At 34.6% G+C, this 19,844-nt stretch overlaps 1 protein-coding gene across 4 annotated transcripts in view; it reads left to right on the forward strand.

Annotated features, from left to right (window-relative positions):
• PMS1 (PMS1 homolog 1, mismatch repair system component) overlaps positions 1-19,844 on the forward strand; it is a 91,445-nt gene that overhangs the window by 24,390 nt on the left and 47,211 nt on the right. For all 4 annotated transcript variants that reach the window (XR_005020662.1, XM_036858520.1, XM_036858519.1 and 1 more), the window contains one exon: positions 264-427. Coding sequence is in view for 3 of the 4 variants with exons in the window: in XM_036858520.1 (XP_036714415.1) it covers positions 264-427 (164 nt within the window). In the remaining variant the exon portion in view is untranslated. The remainder of the gene's footprint in view (positions 1-263; positions 428-19,844) is intronic.

Below are 19,844 nucleotides of genomic sequence, written 5' to 3' on the forward strand. Positions count from 1 at the left end.
TTTCTCTGCAGTGGTAGAAATAAGATTATTCTTGTTTAGATCACATAGAAGAGATCATACTTAGCAGGTCAGACCTGTTACAAATAGGAGAGCCTAGCAAGGGATCAGAATAGCTTGCAAGGTTGAGCCTTCTTTGTGTTCCCAGAGTTTGAAGAGGACTGGCCTTCAGTGATAAAAGGGATTAATTACTGATTGTATGTGGATTTGAAGATCTGTGAAGTTCCTTCCACATCTAAATATGCTTTCCTCTTATCTGCCAACAGGTACAACTGTAACTGCTTTACGATTGTTTAAGAATCTACCCGTAAGAAAGCAATTTTACTCAACTGCTAAAAAATGTAAAGAGGAAATAAAAAAGGTCCAAGATCTCCTCATAAACTATGGTATACTTAAACCTGATGTAAGGATTGTTTTTGTACATAACAAGGTAAGCATTATTGTACTTTCTACAGGATTTTTTTGGTATATGATATAATAAAGGGACAGTGTATTTTATCTAAATCAGTTAGATATGTAAAGAGTCTTCTTTCAAAATTTGTCATTTGTTTAGCTTTTTCTTTATTGTTTAAAGAGCATCTTTACTTTGTTACTTCATATCTATATGAAATCTGATTGAACCTTTTATTTCTTAATTTCTAAGATAGGTGATTCTACCAAGAGACTTTTCCATCCAAGAAATGTTTGCTTCCTAAATATGAAGATGAGTAAGACTTGTTCTTTTCCTTTAAAGAGTTCACAATTTAGTAACATTTTCCACCTTCTATTCTAAACTGTTTCTTCTTTGGAAGAGTTTTTTGTTAAGTTTTTAAAGGAAACTCTACCTCATTTCTTTCCATTTTTCAAAGCAGGGCTGATAAGGAATTCCTCTTGTTGCTTGATGAATCTTAGGGGAAAGAAAGGTTTACATATCTTCTGATTGTTATGTTTTTCATAAAATTCCACACGTGCACTTCAAAATATTTAATGTAAGGAGAGTAGAACCACACAGCAGAAGTTTGGAAACCTGATGGGGAGTAGAGAGTTAACATTTATTAAGGGTGTACACAATGCCAGGGCCTATACTAGGTGCGTGAAACTCCTATAATCCACACCAACAGCCAAATGAGGTAGACATTATATCAATTTGCAGTTGTCCTCTGAACTCAGAGAGGTTTGATACTCTGCTCGGTGTTGCACAGCTGGTAAATTGTTGAGATGGGGTTCAAAACTTTACCTGCCTACAGAGTATAGGTTCTTCACACTCTACTGTTTTGTCTTCCCATTTTAATACTACATTACATTTGTGTAGTTCTTTTCCAGGTTTCAGAGCACTTACAATGACCTTGTGAGTTAGACAGCCTTATCTATTTGTATGGGGAACTTGAAGCTCAGAATGATCTAAGGAATTGTTTTCTGTTTTACAGTAAGTAATACTACTGAGGTCAGAACCCTTTTTCATCCAGTTTTCTTTCCACTTCATGTCTTTTTACTTGTTATTAAGAAGATTCCATATTAAACCAAATTATGGTGGAATATTTATGATCAAAATCTTTGGTCATCTTAAAAAAATAAAGAAAAACATTAAGAATAGTCAGCCACCTGTTCCTGCTAGCATAGAGCTCAACCAAATGATACCTTGAGATCCCCTCCAGCTCTATCATGCTAGGATTCCTCAGGATGTTGATAGATAGAGACTCATCCTGTTAATATAAATAACCCGATGACCTCTTGATCCAAAGGACATTTAGTCATTAAAAGTTGAATTAACCAAGTTAAGAAAATATCAAGGGCAGAAGAAACAGTGATCAGGAAGGGAAAACAAATGGAAAAAGGTAAAACATGAAGACAGGAGCTACATTTTTATAAAAGAAAAGTGACTACAACCAAAGAGAAAAGTTTTAAGAGAAAACAGAAGAATATTATCGCCCTGTGTAATGGAGATGTGTATTTAAAGTCAAATATATATCTTCTAAGCTTTGAATAAGTTTATATTATTATCCCAACCTGTGTAAGATCATCAGTATAGGCATTTTCTTTTGAAAATGGAAAGTAGTATTTTTTAATACACTGTATTTTATAACTTTTGGAAGACACCGTATCTGAACTTATACGGAGCAAACACAGGTCTCTTGGTGGCCTTCAGTAATTTCAGATGCAGTTCAAATCCTGGAGAGTGTTATACCATGCAAGTAATGTAAGATTATCAAAAGTCTTATAGTAAATTTAAGTATTAGCTATTATTACACAAGGAAATCATGGACTCAATTATATTTTCAAGCTTTTTTCTTTTAGTATAAATTATTTTTTCACTCTTCTATTTATTAATAGTGCTGTTGTGCCTCAAATGTTATATTGTTAAACGTCCTAAAATAGCATTGATACATTATCATAAATCTCTTTGAACATTGAGTCCTGCTCTGCTCTTATAAACATGCTTATGTTTGTCATTCTTTATGTGCTTTTCTGAAGAATTTTTTTGCCTTAGCTTAAAATTTAAACATGGCAATATTGTTGTGTCTTCTTTTTTTGAAAATTTTTTCTACATTAGAAACAAACAATCATATTGCACATAATATGAGAAGTACTATTGCTATTTTGACATCTTGGATTAGCTAGTGTTCCTTCTTTTTATGAAGGTTTAACCTGCCAAGACATTCTTTGAATACTGATAATGTTGATGTTCTTGCCAGTATGGTTATGTTAGAAAGAGGTATTTTTCTTCTTTCATCACCATGTTCCTTGAAAGCATATTGAATAATGAGACAGCCAAAGAGAAATAATTTACAAGTGGATTCAGTGACTTTATTTAAAGTAGATTTTGTTTGGAGAAATGCTAGAGCCATTTCTTAGATGAGCACTACAGTCTTCAACTTTTGTTTTGTAACTGAATCCCTGTGAGGTCCTGCTACATATATTTTCATTTATAAAGTAGCTGTTTCCCAGAATTAGAAGTGTTTCTCAGTGTGGTGATATCTGAAACCCACTTAGTAGTATTAGCTCTTTCATATGTACATGAGTAATTTTATAGACCACTAGTTTAGAACATAATGGTAAATATGTGATTTCAGATAAGGGGTACTTTCATACTTCATACTTGTTGATTTTCGTGATTTTCCTTTGCTTAAAATATCATTTGTATTTCTAAAAATTGTTTTGAATTTAATCCTGTCTTGATAATTAGAGTCCTGCTGGTATTGCAAAAGCTGAATTGGATATTATTGACATAAGAAGGTCTGATCTGTCTCTTACAAAAGAGAGAGAGAAGTAATTTAAGGAATGGCTTTCTACCTATCCCACCTCCATGTGACATGAATGTTAAGGCTTATTGGGATCAATTTATTTATTTTTGAAGTCTGGAAGAATGATGACCAAGAATGAGAAAGAAGGGACACATTTATTAGATTATAAACTAAAGATAAATAAGTGGTAGTTTATAATCTGTATCCCCTACATTCATGGTATTCCCTTTGTTCATTTCATTCTACTTTGCATCTTTTAGCCCTTTACTCATGTATTTTTGAATGTCCCAGTTTTGTTTCACCTGTGCTGTGAGGAATCAAGGAAAAGTCCTTTGCCCATAACTGGACCAGTATTAAAGGGTCACCCCTCCCCCAGCCCATCCCAGCCAGTGTTGTGGAGGCAGTGTAATCAAAGAGAAATTCCAGTCCAGGACTATGGTTCAAATGCCCCTTCCTTCTGAAGAATATATTCTTCCAGTTCTAACCTTGAAAGTTTGGGTGGTTTGTTTTTATTTCTTTTTTAATTAGTGAAGGTGGATGTTCCTTCAGATATACTTTAAGGTTAGCTTGGGGCTCATTATCAATCATGATTGGTTGTTTGTTTATTTGTTTTTATTTGCAAATTAATGATAATTTTTTTAATGGTTCTCATTTTTCTTCTTTGTTATATTAACTTCTTTTACTTTTCACTTAACTTCTGTGAAATATTATATAGAAAAGATGAGGGACATATATAAGTCAAATTTTAGTTTAGTTGATTTCTAATTTTGATGTTTGCTCACACTGTTAAAAAAGTCTTTGAAGTCTTCCCCTATCCGCCAGCAAGACTTAGTTATTATGTAGCTTTTTCCATAGCATTTTCTGCGTATTCCTATTATGTCACTTTTGCTTTGTTGGAAATGATTTGCATTCTCTCTCCCTGTTCCAACAGCCTCTTGTGGAAGGAAGGGCTGCATCTTGCTTATATCTGTATTCCTCTTAATGCTCACTTAGCATTACAAAATTTTGAGTATACAACCCTAAAAAAGAATGAAATAATGCCATAGAGATTATCATACTAAGTGAAGTAAGTCAGAAAGAGTAAGGCAAATACTGCATAATATAACTTATATGTAGAATCTAAAATATGACACAAATGAACTTATCTACGAAACAGAAACAAACTCACAGATACAGAGAACAAACTTGTAGTTGCCTAGGAAGAGGGGGTGGGGGAGGGAGGGATTGGAAGTCTGGGATTAGCAGATGCAAATTATTATGTATAGAATGGATAAACAGCAAGGTCTTACTGTATAGCACAGGGAACTGTGTTCAGTATCCTGTAGTAAACCATAATGGAAAAGAATATATATATATATATATATAACTGAATCACTTTGTTGTACAGCAGAAATTAACACAGCATTGTAAATCAACTATACTTCAATAAAATAAATTAAAACAAAAAAACAAAATGTTGAGTCTAGTTCCCTGTGGTATACAGTAAGTCCTTGTTGGTTATCTCTTTTATATATAGTAGTGTATATATGTTAATCCCAAACGCCTAATTTATTCCTCTTCCCCCCCTTCCTCCTTTGGTGACCAAAAGTTTGTTTTCTATGTCTGTGGGGTCTATTTCTGTTCTGTATATAAGGTCATTTGTATCTTTTCTTTTTTTTTTTGATTCCATATATAAATGATATTGCATGATATTTGTCTTTCTCTGTCTGGCTTACTTCACTTAATGGTACGATAATCTCTAGATCCATCCACGTTGCTGCAAATGCCATTATTTTATTCTTTTTTGTGGCCAAGTAATATTCCATTGTATATACATACCACAAATGGGACATAATTAAAAGCTTTTGCACAACAAAGGAAACCATAAGCAAAACAAAAAGACAACCTACAGAATGGGAGAAAATATTTACAAATGATGTGACCAACAAGGGATTAATCTCCAAAATATACAGAAAGCTTATACAGCTCAATATCAAAAAAAACCCAAATCACCCAATCAAAAAATGGGCAGAAGATCTAAATAGATATTTCTCCAAAGAAAACATACAGATGACCAAAAAAGCACATGAAAAGATGCTCAACATTGCCAATTATTAGGGAAATGCAAATCAAAATTACTAGTACCACTTTAAATTCATGATCACTAATCTTTGTACTGCCTGGTAGTCATACTGTGTTTCTCTAGCCCATTTTCTCTCCTGGTCTCCTATATCAGTGCTTTAAACAAACTTTAATGTGCATACAAATCACCTGGGGATCTTGTTAAAAGTGCAGATCCTGATTTAGAAGGTCAGGGAGGGCCTGAGATTCTACATTTCCAACAAGTCTCCAGGTGGTGCAGTTGCTGCTGGCCCATGATCCATACATTGAGTGGAAGTCCCAAAGGGCTATTTCATGTGTTCTCTTCTCAGACAGTCAAGCCCTTCTTCCCTGTCTTCACAAGAGTAGCACAGGGAACTAGGACATAACCTGATCTTACATCCTATTTCACTGAGAAAATTGAGGCAATCAAGAGAGAACTTTTACAAACTACCCCGCTGTCTGCAATTGTGCCCATACATTCAGCCTTCCCTTCTGTTACTATAGATGTATGTGTCATGTTTCTAGGCAAGGCCAATTCCTTCACTTGGGCAAAACTTCTTAAAATACTTGTCTGTATTCATTGTCTCCAATTACTTTTCCCCCATTCTCTCTTGAACCCACTCTAGTCAGACTTTCTCTTTCTGCCAGTCCACAACTCTTACCAAGGTCACCATTGACTTTCAAATTTCTAAATCCAGTGGTCACTTCTCAGATCTTATCTTACTTAACATTTGCCACAGTTGATCTCTGCATCCTTGAAACACGTTTTCACCTGTCTTCTAGGTCAACACACATACTTGGTTTTTTTCCTATCTTTCTACCATTTGTTATCAGTCTTCTAGTTCCACCTCATATCCTAACTTGTAAACATTTAGTGTCCTATGGCTCAATTCTGGAATTTATCCTCATATGTGTGTGTGTATATAATTTATTCTCATATATATTCTCATATATATTTTCTTGATGTGCTTATTCAGTCTTATGCCTTTAAATATCATTTATACACTGATGACTCCTCAATTTTTATCTCCATTCTATAGCTCTCTTCTGAACTCCAAACTCATAGATCTAACTACCACCCCAAATCTCTCTTTGGATGTTTAGTAATAAGCTCCTCACATTTAACATGACCAAAAGTAAGCTCCCTACCTTGTCTCTCAGAATTGCTCTTTCCACATCCTTCCGCATCAGTATATGAGAATTCTGTTTCTCCTGTTGGCACACCAGAAGCCTTAGGGTTATCCTTGACTACTGATTCTCTCACACTTTAATCTGATAAAAGAGTAAATTCTGTTGGTCTACCTTCAAAATATATCTAAAATCTAACTACTTTTCACCATGTCTGACTACCACTGTCGTCCAAGCCACCATCATCTCTCACCTGGATTTTTGTAACAGTGCTCTAATTGGATCTCCCCACTTCCTACCTTGCTCTATTCCCAGCCCAACAGCTAGAGTGACCTGTAAAAATGTAATTCAGGTCATGCAACTCCTCTTCAGTGAGTTTCCATCTCAAAGTCTTTATAAATGGCCTGTGAGTTCTACATAAAGGTTAGTAAACCTTTTTTGTGAAGAGCCATAGTGTAAATATTTTGGGTTTTCTAACTCATACAGTCTCTCTTACAACTGTTCAGCTCTGCTGTTGTAGCATGAAAGCAGCCGTAGGTATTAAAACTTTACTTTAAAAAGCAGGCAGTGGGTTGGGTTCAGTCCTTGGGCTATAGTTTGCTGACCCCTGTTATAGATGATCTGACCCACTATTATGTCTGATCTCATTTTTTTCTTTTCTTGGCTTCAGCTAACTGGCCGCCTTGTTTTTTCCTGGAACCTACTAGTCATACTTCCAATTCAGAACCTTTGTATTTGTAGTTCCTTTGCTTAGAACATTCTTCTGTTTATTTGGCTCAATCCTCATCTTTTAGTTCTTAAAACTTCTCAATGAAGCTTTCTTTAGCCACCCTAAAATTATAACCATTTCTCCCACCCCACACATGTTTTCCTGCTGCTGCTTCTTAAAACTTCTCAAAATCGAATACACTGTATATTGTACTTATCTTAATTTATTGTCTCTCTCTCCTCCTCTGGAATATAATTTCCATGAGGGGAAGCATTTTTGACTGTTTTTTCACCGATGTGTCCCTAGTGTCGACGGTAGTACTTCATGTAGGTACTCAAAAAATATGTGTTAAAATAATGAGTGTGATCAAGGATTGAGAGCATGGAGGACAGGAGCACTCTTATCACATTGGTGGCACTAGCCCATACTGGATTGTGAACATAGGTATTAAAGCACCAAAGATACAGTGGTAGATGGTGTCACTAGAATTAGAAATAGCAACTGGAAAAGAGAGGTGGGAAAACAGCAAGTATCAGTTTTTATACTCGAGACATTTCCCTTTCTTTCTGGAGGGCTCCTAGAAAGTCACAGAAGAGGGAGGGCTGACTTTACCCACTTGGCAGGTGGGTGTTACTGATTCAGTGAAGTAGGAACAACCTGTAAAAGTGATTTCACCTAGAACTCCACAAGTGGGTGGGTCATAGGCTGATTCTATTACAGTATAATTTGCTAATATGGATAAATGGACCAAGATCATTCTAAGTAGAGGAATAGTGTGAATATAAAAGATGTAGGTAGGAAAGTACGGAGCACATTTAGAGGCAGTGAATAAGTCAATTTAGGTGAGTAGGTATTTTATATAAAGGAATACAGGAAGATAAATCCTGAAAGACAATTTGAGGCTAGATTATAAAGGGTCTTGAATGGTAGGCTGATTTTTTTTTTTTAAATAGAAAATTGGGAGTAGGGAAGTGACTTGATCAGGGTGTTACCTCAGACAGTTAGTTTGGTAGTAGTGTGCTGGGAGAAATTATAGGAGGCTATAAGTGGTGACATTAGTTAGGAAACTGTAACAAAAGTTCAGGCACTATGGGTCTGAATAGGATAAGCAGATTGGGCATAGAAAACAGTGTGATTGCTATTATAAGGAAGAATCAATGAGACTGATTGCACATAGAAAATGAAGAACAGAAAAGATTTGAGGATACCTGATTTATTTAACTTAATGCCTAGGAAAATGATAATACTATATACATGCCTTTTTTATTCCTGGATGGGTGCATCTGTCTTTCTCCTCTTATATGTAGTACCTTCATGAATTACTCTGGCATAATTTTGATTTCACTCCAGAAAGAACCTAATAGAATCAAACCAAACTTTTAAAGTGAAGTTATTGTTACCTTATCAGTAGAAAGTTTTTGTTAACTAATCAATTAAGAAAGAAAAGCTAATCAACTCCAGGCTGGATATTATTTGTTAGCCTTAAAACCTGTTGCTTGTTTTTTAATAAAAGGACGAAATTAGAAATAAAAAAAAAAAGAACCATAAGGTAATTGTTGGCATATTTGCCTGAATAGGGTGTATGGGAAGAGAATTGCCATCAGATAAGTACCAGAGAGCCAGCTGATTGTAGGAGTGTTGGCAGTTCAGAATCTGTGGGTTTGGTCGTCTTTTTTCTTTTCTAAATATTATTGTGTTAAGAACACTTAACATGAGATCTACACGCTTAACAAATAGTTTAAGTGTACCATATAGTATTGTTGACTAGAGGTATGGTATACAGCAGATCTCTAGAACTTACTAACCCTAACTGAAACTTTATGCCTATTTATTAGTAACTTCCTATTTCCCCGTCCCCCCAGTCCCTGTTAACCACCATTTGACTCTTTGATTCTATTAATTTGTCTATTTTAGATGCCTCATATAAGTGGAATTATGCAGTATTTGTCTTTCTATAACTAGTTTATTTCACTTGGCATAATGGTCCTCATGATCATCCATGTTGTCACATGTTGTAGAATTTCCTTCTTTTTTAAGCCTGAATAATATTTCATTGTATGTATATAGTACACTTTCTTTATCCATTCATCCATCAGTGGACATTTAGGTTGTTTCCACATCTTGGCCATTGTAAATAGTGCTGCATGGGAGTGCTAGTATCTCTTTGAGAGTTTGCTTTCAGTTATTTTGGAAAATACTCAGATGTAGGATTGCTGGATCATTTGATAGTTCTATTTTTAATATTTTGGGATATATCCATGCTGTTTTCCTCAGCAGCTGTACCATTTTGCATCCCCACAAACAGTATACAAGGGTTCCAGTTTCTCCACATTCTTACCAACACTTGTCTTTTCAGTAACCATCCTGACAGGTGTGAGGTGATATCTCATTGTGCTTTTTGATTTGCATTTTATACTGAGCATTTTTTTATATACCTGTTGACCATTTGTATTTCTTCTTTGGAGAAATGTCTATTCAACTCTTTAGCCCATTTTTTGTTGGGTTATTAGTTTTTTGGTTTTTGAGTTGTAGGAGTGTCTTATATGTTCTGGAAATTAATCATCAGATATATGGTTTGTAAATATTTTCTCCCATTCCATAGGTTGCCTTTTCACTTCATTGATTGCTTCCTTTGCTGTGCAGAAGCTTTTTAGTTTGACATAGTCCCACTTGACTATTTTTGTTTTTGTTGCTTGTGCTTTTGGTGTATTATCCAAGAAATCATTGCCAAGACGAGTGTCATAAAGCTTTTCTTGTATGTTGTCTTCTAGTTTTACAGTTTCAGGTGTTATATTTAAGTCTTTAATTTATTTTGAATTGATTTTTGTGTGTGGTGTAAGACAAGGGTCCAACTTCATTCTTTTGCATGTTGATATCCGGTTTTCCCAACACTATTTATTGAAGAGACTATCCTTTCCTCATTGTGTAGTTTTGGCACCCTTATCGGACATCAGTTGACCATATATGCATGGATCTTTTTCTAGGCTTTCTATTCTTTTCTGTTGGTATTTATGTCTGTCTGTATGCCAGTGCCATATTGTTTTGATTATTGTAGTAATCAAATACTACAGTATATTGTAATATATTTCAACCTCAGGAACTGTCATGCCTCTAACTTTGCTCTTCTTTATCAGGATTTATTTGGCTCTTCATGCTCTATTATAGTTCCATATGAGTTTTAGAATTGTGTTTTTCTATTTCTGTAAAGAATGCCATTGGGTGTTTGTTTTTTTTTTTTAATAGGGATTGCATTGAATCTGTAGATCACTTTTGAGTAGTATAGAAATTTTAACAATGTTAAGTCTTCTAATCCATGAACACACGATGCCTTTCCACTTGTGTCATCTTTAATTTTTTTCATCAGTGTCATCATACAAGTCTTTCACCTCCTTAGATTTATTTCTAAGTATTTTATTCTTTTTGGTGCTATTGTAAATAAGATTGTTTTTCTAATTTCCTTTTCAGGTAGTTTCATTGTTAGTGTATAGACATACAACTGATCTTTGTATTAATTTTGTATCCTGCAACTTCATTGAATTTATTACTTCTAATGGGTTTTTTATGGAGTCTTTAGGGTTTTCTAGAAATAGGATCTTATCATCTGCAAACAGGGACAATTTCACTTCTTCCTTTCTCATTTAGATCCCTTTTATTTCTTTTTCTTGCATAATTGCTTGGCTAGGACTTTCAGAACTATGATGAATAGAAGTGGCAAGTGTGGGCATTCTTGCCTTGTTACTGATCTTAGAGGAAAAGCTTTCAGTTTTTCACTGTTGAGTATAATGGGCTTTTTCTAGATGGCTTTTATTATGTTGAGTTACTTTCCTTTTATTCCTAGTTTGCTGTAAGTTTTTAATTGTGAAAGGTTGTTCAGTTTTGTCAAATATTTTTTCTGCATCTATTGAGACGATCATGTGATTTTTATCCTTTATTTTGTTAATGTGGTGTATCACATTAATTTAAATGGATATGTTGAACCATCCTTACATCCTAGAGATAAATCCCATTTGACCATGGTGTATGATCTTTTTAATATGCTGTTGGTTTGATTTCTAGTGTTTTGTTGAGAATATTTGCATTGGTATTCATCAGGGATATTGGCCTGTAGTTTTCTTTTCTCATAGTATTCTTCCCTGGCTTTGGTATCAGGAAAATACTGGCTTCATAAAATGAGTTTGGAAGTGTTTCTTCTTTCTCAGTTTTTAGGAAGAGTTTGAGAAGAATTGGTGTTAATTCTCCTTTAAATGTTTGGTAGAATTCACCAATGAAGCCATCTGGTCTTAGGATTTTCTTTGTTGGAAGGTTTTTGATTACTGATTCAAACTTCATACTAGTTATAAGTGTCTTCAGACTTTTCTCTTCTTTCATAACTTAATCTTCATAGGTTGTATGTTTCTAGGAATTGAGCCCTTCTTGTAGGTTATCCAGTTTATTGACATGTAATTGTTCATGTTGTCTTTCATGATTATTTTTATTTCTGTGGCATTAGTTGTAATATCTCTAAACTTCTAATATTATTTATTTGGATCTATTTTTGTTAGTCTAGCTAATAACGGTTTGTTAATTTTGTCCCTTTTCAAAAAACCAACTCTTATTTTTGTTGATTTCTTTTTCTGGTTTTTTTTTTCTATTTATTTATTTTCTACTTTAATCTTTATTTTTTTCCTTCTGCTAACTTTGGGCTTAGTTTGTTGTCCTTTTTCTAGGTCTTTGAGGTATATAGTTAGGTTGTTTATTTGACATCTTTCTTTTTTAATGTAGGTGTTTTTTCTGTGAACTTCCTTCTTAGTACTGCTTTTGCTGCACCCATAAGTTTTGGTATGTTGTATTTTCATTTTCCTTTATCTCAAGGAATTTTATAATTTCCTTTTTTATTTCTTCTTTGACCTAGTGGTTGTTCAAGAGTATGTTGTTTAATTTCCATATACTGTGAATTTTCCAGTTTTCCTTTTGCTATTGATTTTTAGCTATTGCATTGTGGTCAGAAAAAATACTTGGTATGTTTCAATCTTTTTAAATTTGTTAATACTTGTATCGTGACCTAACATATGATTTATCCTGGAGAAAGAGCCAAGTGAGCTTGGGAAGAATGTGTATTCTGCTGCTGTTGGGTGGAATGTTTTATATATGTCTATTAGGTCTATTTGGTCTGTATTGTTGTTCAAGTCCTTTGTTTCTTTATTGATTTTCTGTCTGGATTTTCTATCCGTTATTGGTCTTGATCTGAAAAAAAGAACAACTAGAGAACCATGTAGAGGATGGAGTTGCCTTGTAGAAGAGATGTTTGGGGTAGCTTCCTTTAATATGTGTTAGGGAGAAGTAAGAGTCAGTTTGGAGAAGAAAAGTCTCTTGAAAAACAAAATGTAGTAGAAAGGCGATCTCTTCAGTTTGAATAAAGAGGAAAAGCTGAAATCAAATATTGTATAAAGCAGTAGCAGCTTGATTTGCAAATAACCTTTTCTGTAAAGTTAAATATGGGAGGATGTAGTGATTGCTTCAGAGATCCACGATTAAAGAGCTGATCAGAAAGACTGATCTGAAAGATTTCTATAAGCAGTATTAAGAATATAAGTAATCTGGAAGCAGTTATTAAACTCTGGTTGAATTCAAAAAGGATTTTCAGAGGAGGTGGCTTTAGAACTGGTTCTTGAGAAAGACTTAGTGGGCAAAAGCATTCAAAGCACATGCAAGGTCAAGGAGTCATGAGAGGTCAGAGAAAGCCGGCACAGGAAAATAGATGAGGCTGGAAAGGTTGCTTGGGTCTAGATTCTAAAGGATCTTGTGGATTTACATGGGAATATGGACTTCTTGCCAAGTGGTGAATGGGAACATGATAAGAACATTTAGTAGGAGACTAACAGAATATGATAATTCTCATGGCAGTTGGAGAATGGACCAAATTATGTTTAGTAGTTGTGTAACAGAAGAAGCTGGTTCAGTAGTCCAAGCAGTTGCACAGAGCATTTAGAAAAGGGTATAGGCAAGAGAAACATTTCTTTTTTTTTATATATATCTTTATTGGAATATAATTACTTTACAGTGTTGTGTTAGTTTCTGCTATACAGCAAAGTGAATCAGCTATATGTATACATATATCCCCATATCCCCTCCCTCTTGAGCTTCCCTTCCACCCTCCCTATCCCACCCCTCTAGGTCGTCACACAGCACTGAGCTGATCTCCCTGTGCTATGCAGCAGCTTCCCACTAGCCATCCATTTTACATTTGGTAGTGTCTATATGTCAGTGCCACTCTTGCACTTCGTCCCAGCTTCCCCTTCACCCCTGTGTTCTCAAGTCCGTTCTCTACGTCTGCATCTTTATTCCTGCCCTGCCACTAGGTTCATCAGTACCGTTGTTTTAGATTCCTTATATGTGCGTTAGCATACGGTATTTGTTTTTCTCTTTCTGACTTACTTTACTCTGTATGACAGACTCTAGATCCATCCACCTCATTACAAATAACTCAATTTCGTTCCTTTTTATGGCTGAGTAATATTCCATCATATATATGTGCCGTATCTTCTATATCCATTCATCTGTCAATGGACATTTAGGTTGCTTCCATGTCCTGGCTATTGTAAATAGTGCTGCAGTGAACATTGTGGTACATGTATCTTTTGGAATTATGGTGAGGAAAACATTTCTGATGTAGATACGATTTGATTAGCAATTGGAAATAATCTTTCTTGCTTTAAAGACCACAAAGAGTATCTACAATCTCCCTTTGAAAATTATGCAGAGGTTAACTTATGTTTTCAAATTTTTGCTTAGTTTTTTTGACTGAACCATACCTTCTTTACATGATTCAAAACCCAAAAAGTATGAAAAGGTAGAGCGAAAAAATTAATCTCATCTTTGTCTCTCATATGCCTAGCTCCTATAAGCCCCCCCTCCCATAGGTAAAGTTACTGTTACTAATTTCTTCATAACCTTAGGAAAAAATAATTATGCATACTATATTCCAAAACATGGATATAAAATAAACAGTTAAGCAGAGTAAAGTAAGCATAAAAGATTTTATATTTATTTTTTTTAAGGGGGGAGGGAGGGGTCTTTTTTCATTTTTTTTTTTTTTTCTATTTGGCCATGCCATGTGGGTTGCGGGATCTTAGTTCCCCAGCCAGGGATTGAACTCAGCCCCCCCCACCCCCACCCCACTCAGTGAAAGCACTGAGTCCTAACCACTGGACCACCAAGGAATTCCCACATAAGAGACTTTATATATCGAACTCTTCTAAATAAATTTTACCGGTTTTAAACTCTAGGGCTGCTTAGTAAGAATCAAATCATATTAATGCTTATTATGTTAATAGAATGTGATATTCTTTTAACAAGAGTATTTGGTATTGTGATGGAATAATCCATAATTATATACTAAACTCAAAACATTAAGCAATAAAGTTTCTATAAGCTTCTATAGCAAATGTTGTTATCATACTGCCAGTGGGGAAAGAGATTGCCTTTTCTTATATTGTGTTTGTGCCTCTGCCCTTTTCTGAACCATTCAGTACAAATACATGTCCAGGAGTAGATAACAATAGATACAGATCCAATTATATTGTAAGACCTTGGAAGTAGTTAAAACTTCTGATTTTTAAGAAATTGAAACATGAAGTTCTTAGTACATGTCTGCAAATAATTTGCATGAAAAGTTTGGTTGCACTCTACGCCAATATGTATACTTTGATTTCATATTCTAGGAGTCACCTTTGCTCAGGCAGTCTTTTTTTTTTTTTTTTTTTTTTTTTTTTTTTTTTTTTTTTTTATAAGATTTTTAGAAATTTCATGTAATGTCTGAAACATTTATATTAACATATTTCCATACAAATAACCCAATGAAAGTTTAGTATTAGTTGTTTTGTTTGTTTTTTTTATACTGCAGGTTCTTATTAGGCATCAGTTTCATACACATCAGTGTATACATGTCAATCCCAATTGCCCAATCCAGCACACCACCATCCCCACCTCACCGCAGTTTTCCCCCCTTGGTGTCCATATGACCATTCTCTACATTTGTGTCTCAACTTCTGCCCTGCAAAGTGGCTCATCTGTACCATTTTTCTAGGTTCCGCATACATGCATTAATATACGATATTTGTTTTTCTCTTTCTGACTTACTTCACTCTGTATGACAGTCTCTAGATCCATCCATGTCTCAACAAATGACTCAATTTCGTTCCTTTTTATGGCTGAGTAATATTCCATTGTATATATGTACCACAACTTCTTTTTTTTTTTTTTTTTTTTTTTTTTTTTTTTATTCACACACACACACACACTGTATTTTATTTTTACAAGACATAAATAGACTGACACCAAGCATTGTACATGAATGACCACAACAAAAGCAACAATGATTGCAATTACCAAACATGAAACACACTCATACTATGTCATAATATTGACATTCAGTCCAGTAATCCTCCACTGTAACAGCTCCTTTACTTTGCAGTGAAAATTGATTTGTATATTCTTTGCCTCTGAGTCCTTGTGGGATTTTTTTTTTTTTTAAATTCAGACAGAAAGTCACAAAAATTATACTCATCCTCATCAGTTCACTCAGTCCCATGTAATTAATTTTTTTTTCATCTTGATCTTTTGTTAGCACTTTTATGAGTTCATCAGTTTTTCATTAGAGTTCTGAAAATGCTTATTCATTCAGTTCAGCAGTACAGTCAGTTACCAGAAACCTGTACTTGTCAGAGTCTTTTCCATGAATTTCTTGAAGATGAAACCCTTTTATAGGAACATATTTGCAAAATCATCAGAGTACACCCAGAACTGTCTGTAAATGACAAAAGACTTAAAAATGACCACGGTTAAAGATTTGATGAAAGTTCATACTAATGCAGTTGACAAGAAAATTAGTTATTTCTGAGATATACATTTTAAAGTAATAACTAGGATTATTACTTATAACATTATACCAGAACATATAAGATTTTTAGAAATTTCATGTAATGTCTGAAACATTTATATTAACATATTTCCATACATATTTCCATACAAATACAAATATAAGATTTTTAGAAATTTCATGTAATGTCTGAAACATTTATATTAACATATTTCCATACATATTTCCATACAAATACAAATATAAGATTTTTAGAAATTTCATGTAATGCCTGAAACATTTATGTTAACATATTTCCATACAAATAACCCAATGAAAGTTTAGTATTAGTTGTTTTGTATGTTTTTTTATACTGCAGGTTCTTATTAGGCATCAGTTTCATACACATCAGTGTATACATGTCAATCCCAATTGCCCAATCCAGCACACCACCATCCCCACCTCACCGCAGTTTTCCCCCCTTGGTGTCCATATGACCATTCTCTACATTTGTGTCTCAACTTCTGCCCTGCAAAGTGGCTCATCTGTACCATTTTTCTAGGTTCCGCATACATGCATTAATATACGATATTTGTTTTTCTCTTTCTGACTTACTTCACTCTGTATGACAGTCTCTAGATCCATCCATGTCTCAACAAATGACTCAATTTCGTTCCTTTTTATGGCTGAGTAATATTCCATTGTATATATGTACCACATCTTCTTTATCCATTCGTCTGTTGATGGGCATTTAGGTTGCTTCCATGACCTGGCTATTGTAAATAGTGCTGCAATGAACATTCGGGTGCATGTGTCTTTTGGAATTACGGTTTTCTCTGGGTATATGCCCAGTAGTGGGATTGCTGGGTCATATGGTAATTCTATTTTTAGTTTTTTAAGGAACCTCCATACTGTTCTCCATAGTGGCTGTATCAATTTACATTCCCACCAACAGTGCAAGAGGGTTCCCTTTTCTCCACACCCTCTCCAGCATTTGTTGTTTGTAGATTTTCTGATGATGCCCATTCTAACAGGAGTGAGGTGATACCTCATTGTAGTTTTGATTTGCATTTCTCTAATAATTAGTGATGTTGAGCATCTTTTCATGTGCTTCGTGGCCATCTGTATGTCTTCTTTGGAGAAATGTCTATTTAGGTCTTCTGCCCATTTTTGGATTGGGGTGTTTGTTTCTTTGATATTGAGCTGAATGAGCTGTTTATATATTTTGGAGATTAATCCTTTGTCCGTTGATTCATTTGCAAATATTTTCTCCCATTCTGAGGGTTGTCTTTTCGTCTTCTTTATGGTTTCCTTTGCTGTGCAAAAGCTTTGAAGTTTCATTAGGTCCCATTTGTTTATTTTTGTTTTTATTTCCATTACTCTAGGAGGTGGATCAAAAAAGATCTTGCTGTGATTTATGTCAAAGAGTGTTCTTCCTATGTTTTCCTCTAAGAGTTTTATAGTGTCCAGTCTTATATTTAGGTCTCTAATCCATTTTGAGTTTATTTTTGTGTATGGTGTTAGGGAGTATTCTAATTTCATTCTTTTACATGTAGCTGTCCAGTTTTCCCAGCACCACTTATTGAAGAGACTGTCTTTTCTCCATTGTATATCTTTGCCTCCTTTGTCATAGATTAGTTGACCATAGGTGCGTGGGTTAATCTCTGGGCTTTCTATCTTGTTCCATTGATCTATGTTTCTGTTTTTGTGCCAGTACCATACTGTCTTGATTACTGTAGCTTTGTAGTATAGTCTGAAGTCTGGGAGTCTGATTCCTCCAGCTCCATTTTTTTCCCTCAAGACTGCTTTGGCTATTCGGGGTCTTTTGTGTCTCCATACAAATTTTAAGATGATTTGTTCTAGCTCCGTAAAAAATGCCATTGGTAATTTGATAGGGATTGCATTGAATCTGTAGATTGCTTTGGGTAGTATACTCATTTTCACAATGTTGATTCTTCCAATCCAAGAACATGGTATATCTCTCCATCTGTTGGTATCATCTTTAATTTCTTTCATCAGTGTCTTATAGTTTTCTGCATACAGGTCTTTCGTCTCCCTAGGTAGGTTTATTCCTAGGTATTTTATTCTTTTTGTTGCAATGGTAAATGGGAGTGTTTCCATAATTTCTCTTTCAGATTTTTCATCATTAGTGTATAGGAATGCAAGAGATTTCTGTGCATTAATTTTGTATCCTGCAACTTTACCATATTCATTAATCAGCTCTAGCAGTTTTCTGGTGGCAGTTTTAGGATTCTCTATGTATAGTATCATGTCATCCGCAAACAGTGACAGTTTTACTTCTTCTTTTCCAATTTGTATTCCTTTTATTTCTTTTTCTTCTCTGATTGCCGTGGCTAGGACTTCCAGAACTATGTTGAATAATAGTGGTGAGAGTGGACATCCTTGTCTCGTTCCTGATCTTAGAGGAAATGCTTTCAGTTTTTCACCATTGAGAATGATGTTTGCTGTGGGTTTGTCATATATGGCCTTTATTATGTTGAGGTAGGTTCCCTCTATGCCCACTTTCTGGAGAGTTTTTATCAGAAATGGGTGTTGAATTTTGTCAAAAGCTTTTTCTGCGTCTATTGAGATGATCATATGGTTTTTATTCTTCAATTTGTTAATATGGTGTATCACATTGATTGATTTGCGTATATTGAAGAATCCTTGCATCCCTGGGATAAATCCCACTTGATCGTGGTGTATGATCCTTTTAATGTGTTGCTGGATTCTGTTTGCTAGTATTTTGTTGAGGATTTTTGCATCTATATTCATCAGTGATATTGGTCTGTAATTTTCTTTTTTTGTAGTGTCTTTGTCTGGTTTTGGTATCAGGGTGATGGTGGCCTCATAGAATGAGTTTGGGAGTGTTCCTTCCTCTGCAATTTTTTGGAAGAGTTTGAGAAGGATGGGTGTTAGCTCTTCTCTAAATGTTTGATAGAATTCACCTGTGAAGCCATCTGGTCCTGGACTTTTGTTTGTTGGAAGATTTTTAATCACAGTTTCAATTTCATTACTTGTGATTGGTCTGTTCATATTTTCTGTTTCTTCCTGATTCAGTCTGGGAAGGTTATACCTTTCTAAGAATTTGTCCATTTCTTCCAGGTTGTCCATTTTATTGGCATAAAGTTGCTTGTAGTAGTCTCTTAGGATGCTTTGTATTTCTGTGGTGTCTGTTGTAACTTCTCCTTTTTCATTTCTGATTTTATTGATTTGAGTCCTCTCCCTCTTTTTCTTGATGAGTCTGGCTAATGGCTTATCAATTTTGTTTATCTTCTCAAAGAACCAACTTTTAGTTTTATTGATCTTTGCTATTGTTTTCTTTGTTTCTATTTCATTTATTTCTGCTCTGATCTTTATGATTTCTTTCCTTCTGCTAACTTTGGGTTTTGTTTGTTCTTCTTTCTCTAGTTTCTTTAGGTGTAAGGTTAGATTGTTTACTTGAGATTTTTCTTGTTTCTTTAGGTAGGCTTGTATAGCTATAAACTTCCCTCTTAGAACCGCTTTTGCTGCATCCCATAGGTTTTGGGTCGTCGTGTTTTCATTGTCATTTGTCTCTAGGTATTTTTTGATTTCCTCTTTGATTTCTTCAGTGATCTCTTGGTTATTTAGTAACGTATTGTTTAGCCTCCATGTGTTTGTCCTTTTTACGTTTTTTTCCCTGTAATTCATTTCTAATCTCATAGCATTGTGGTCAGAAAAGATGCTTGATATGATTTCAATTTTCTTAAATTTACTGAGGCTTGATTTGTGACCCAAGATGTGATCTATCCTGGAGAATGTTCCGTGCGCACTTGAGAAGAACGTGTAATCTGCTGTTTTTGGATGGAATGTCCTATATATATCAATTAAATCTATCTGGTCTATTGTG

This window comes from Balaenoptera musculus, chromosome 7 (genome assembly GCF_009873245.2).
Source record: "Balaenoptera musculus isolate JJ_BM4_2016_0621 chromosome 7, mBalMus1.pri.v3, whole genome shotgun sequence".
NCBI classification, from domain to species: domain Eukaryota; kingdom Metazoa; phylum Chordata; class Mammalia; order Artiodactyla; family Balaenopteridae; genus Balaenoptera; species Balaenoptera musculus.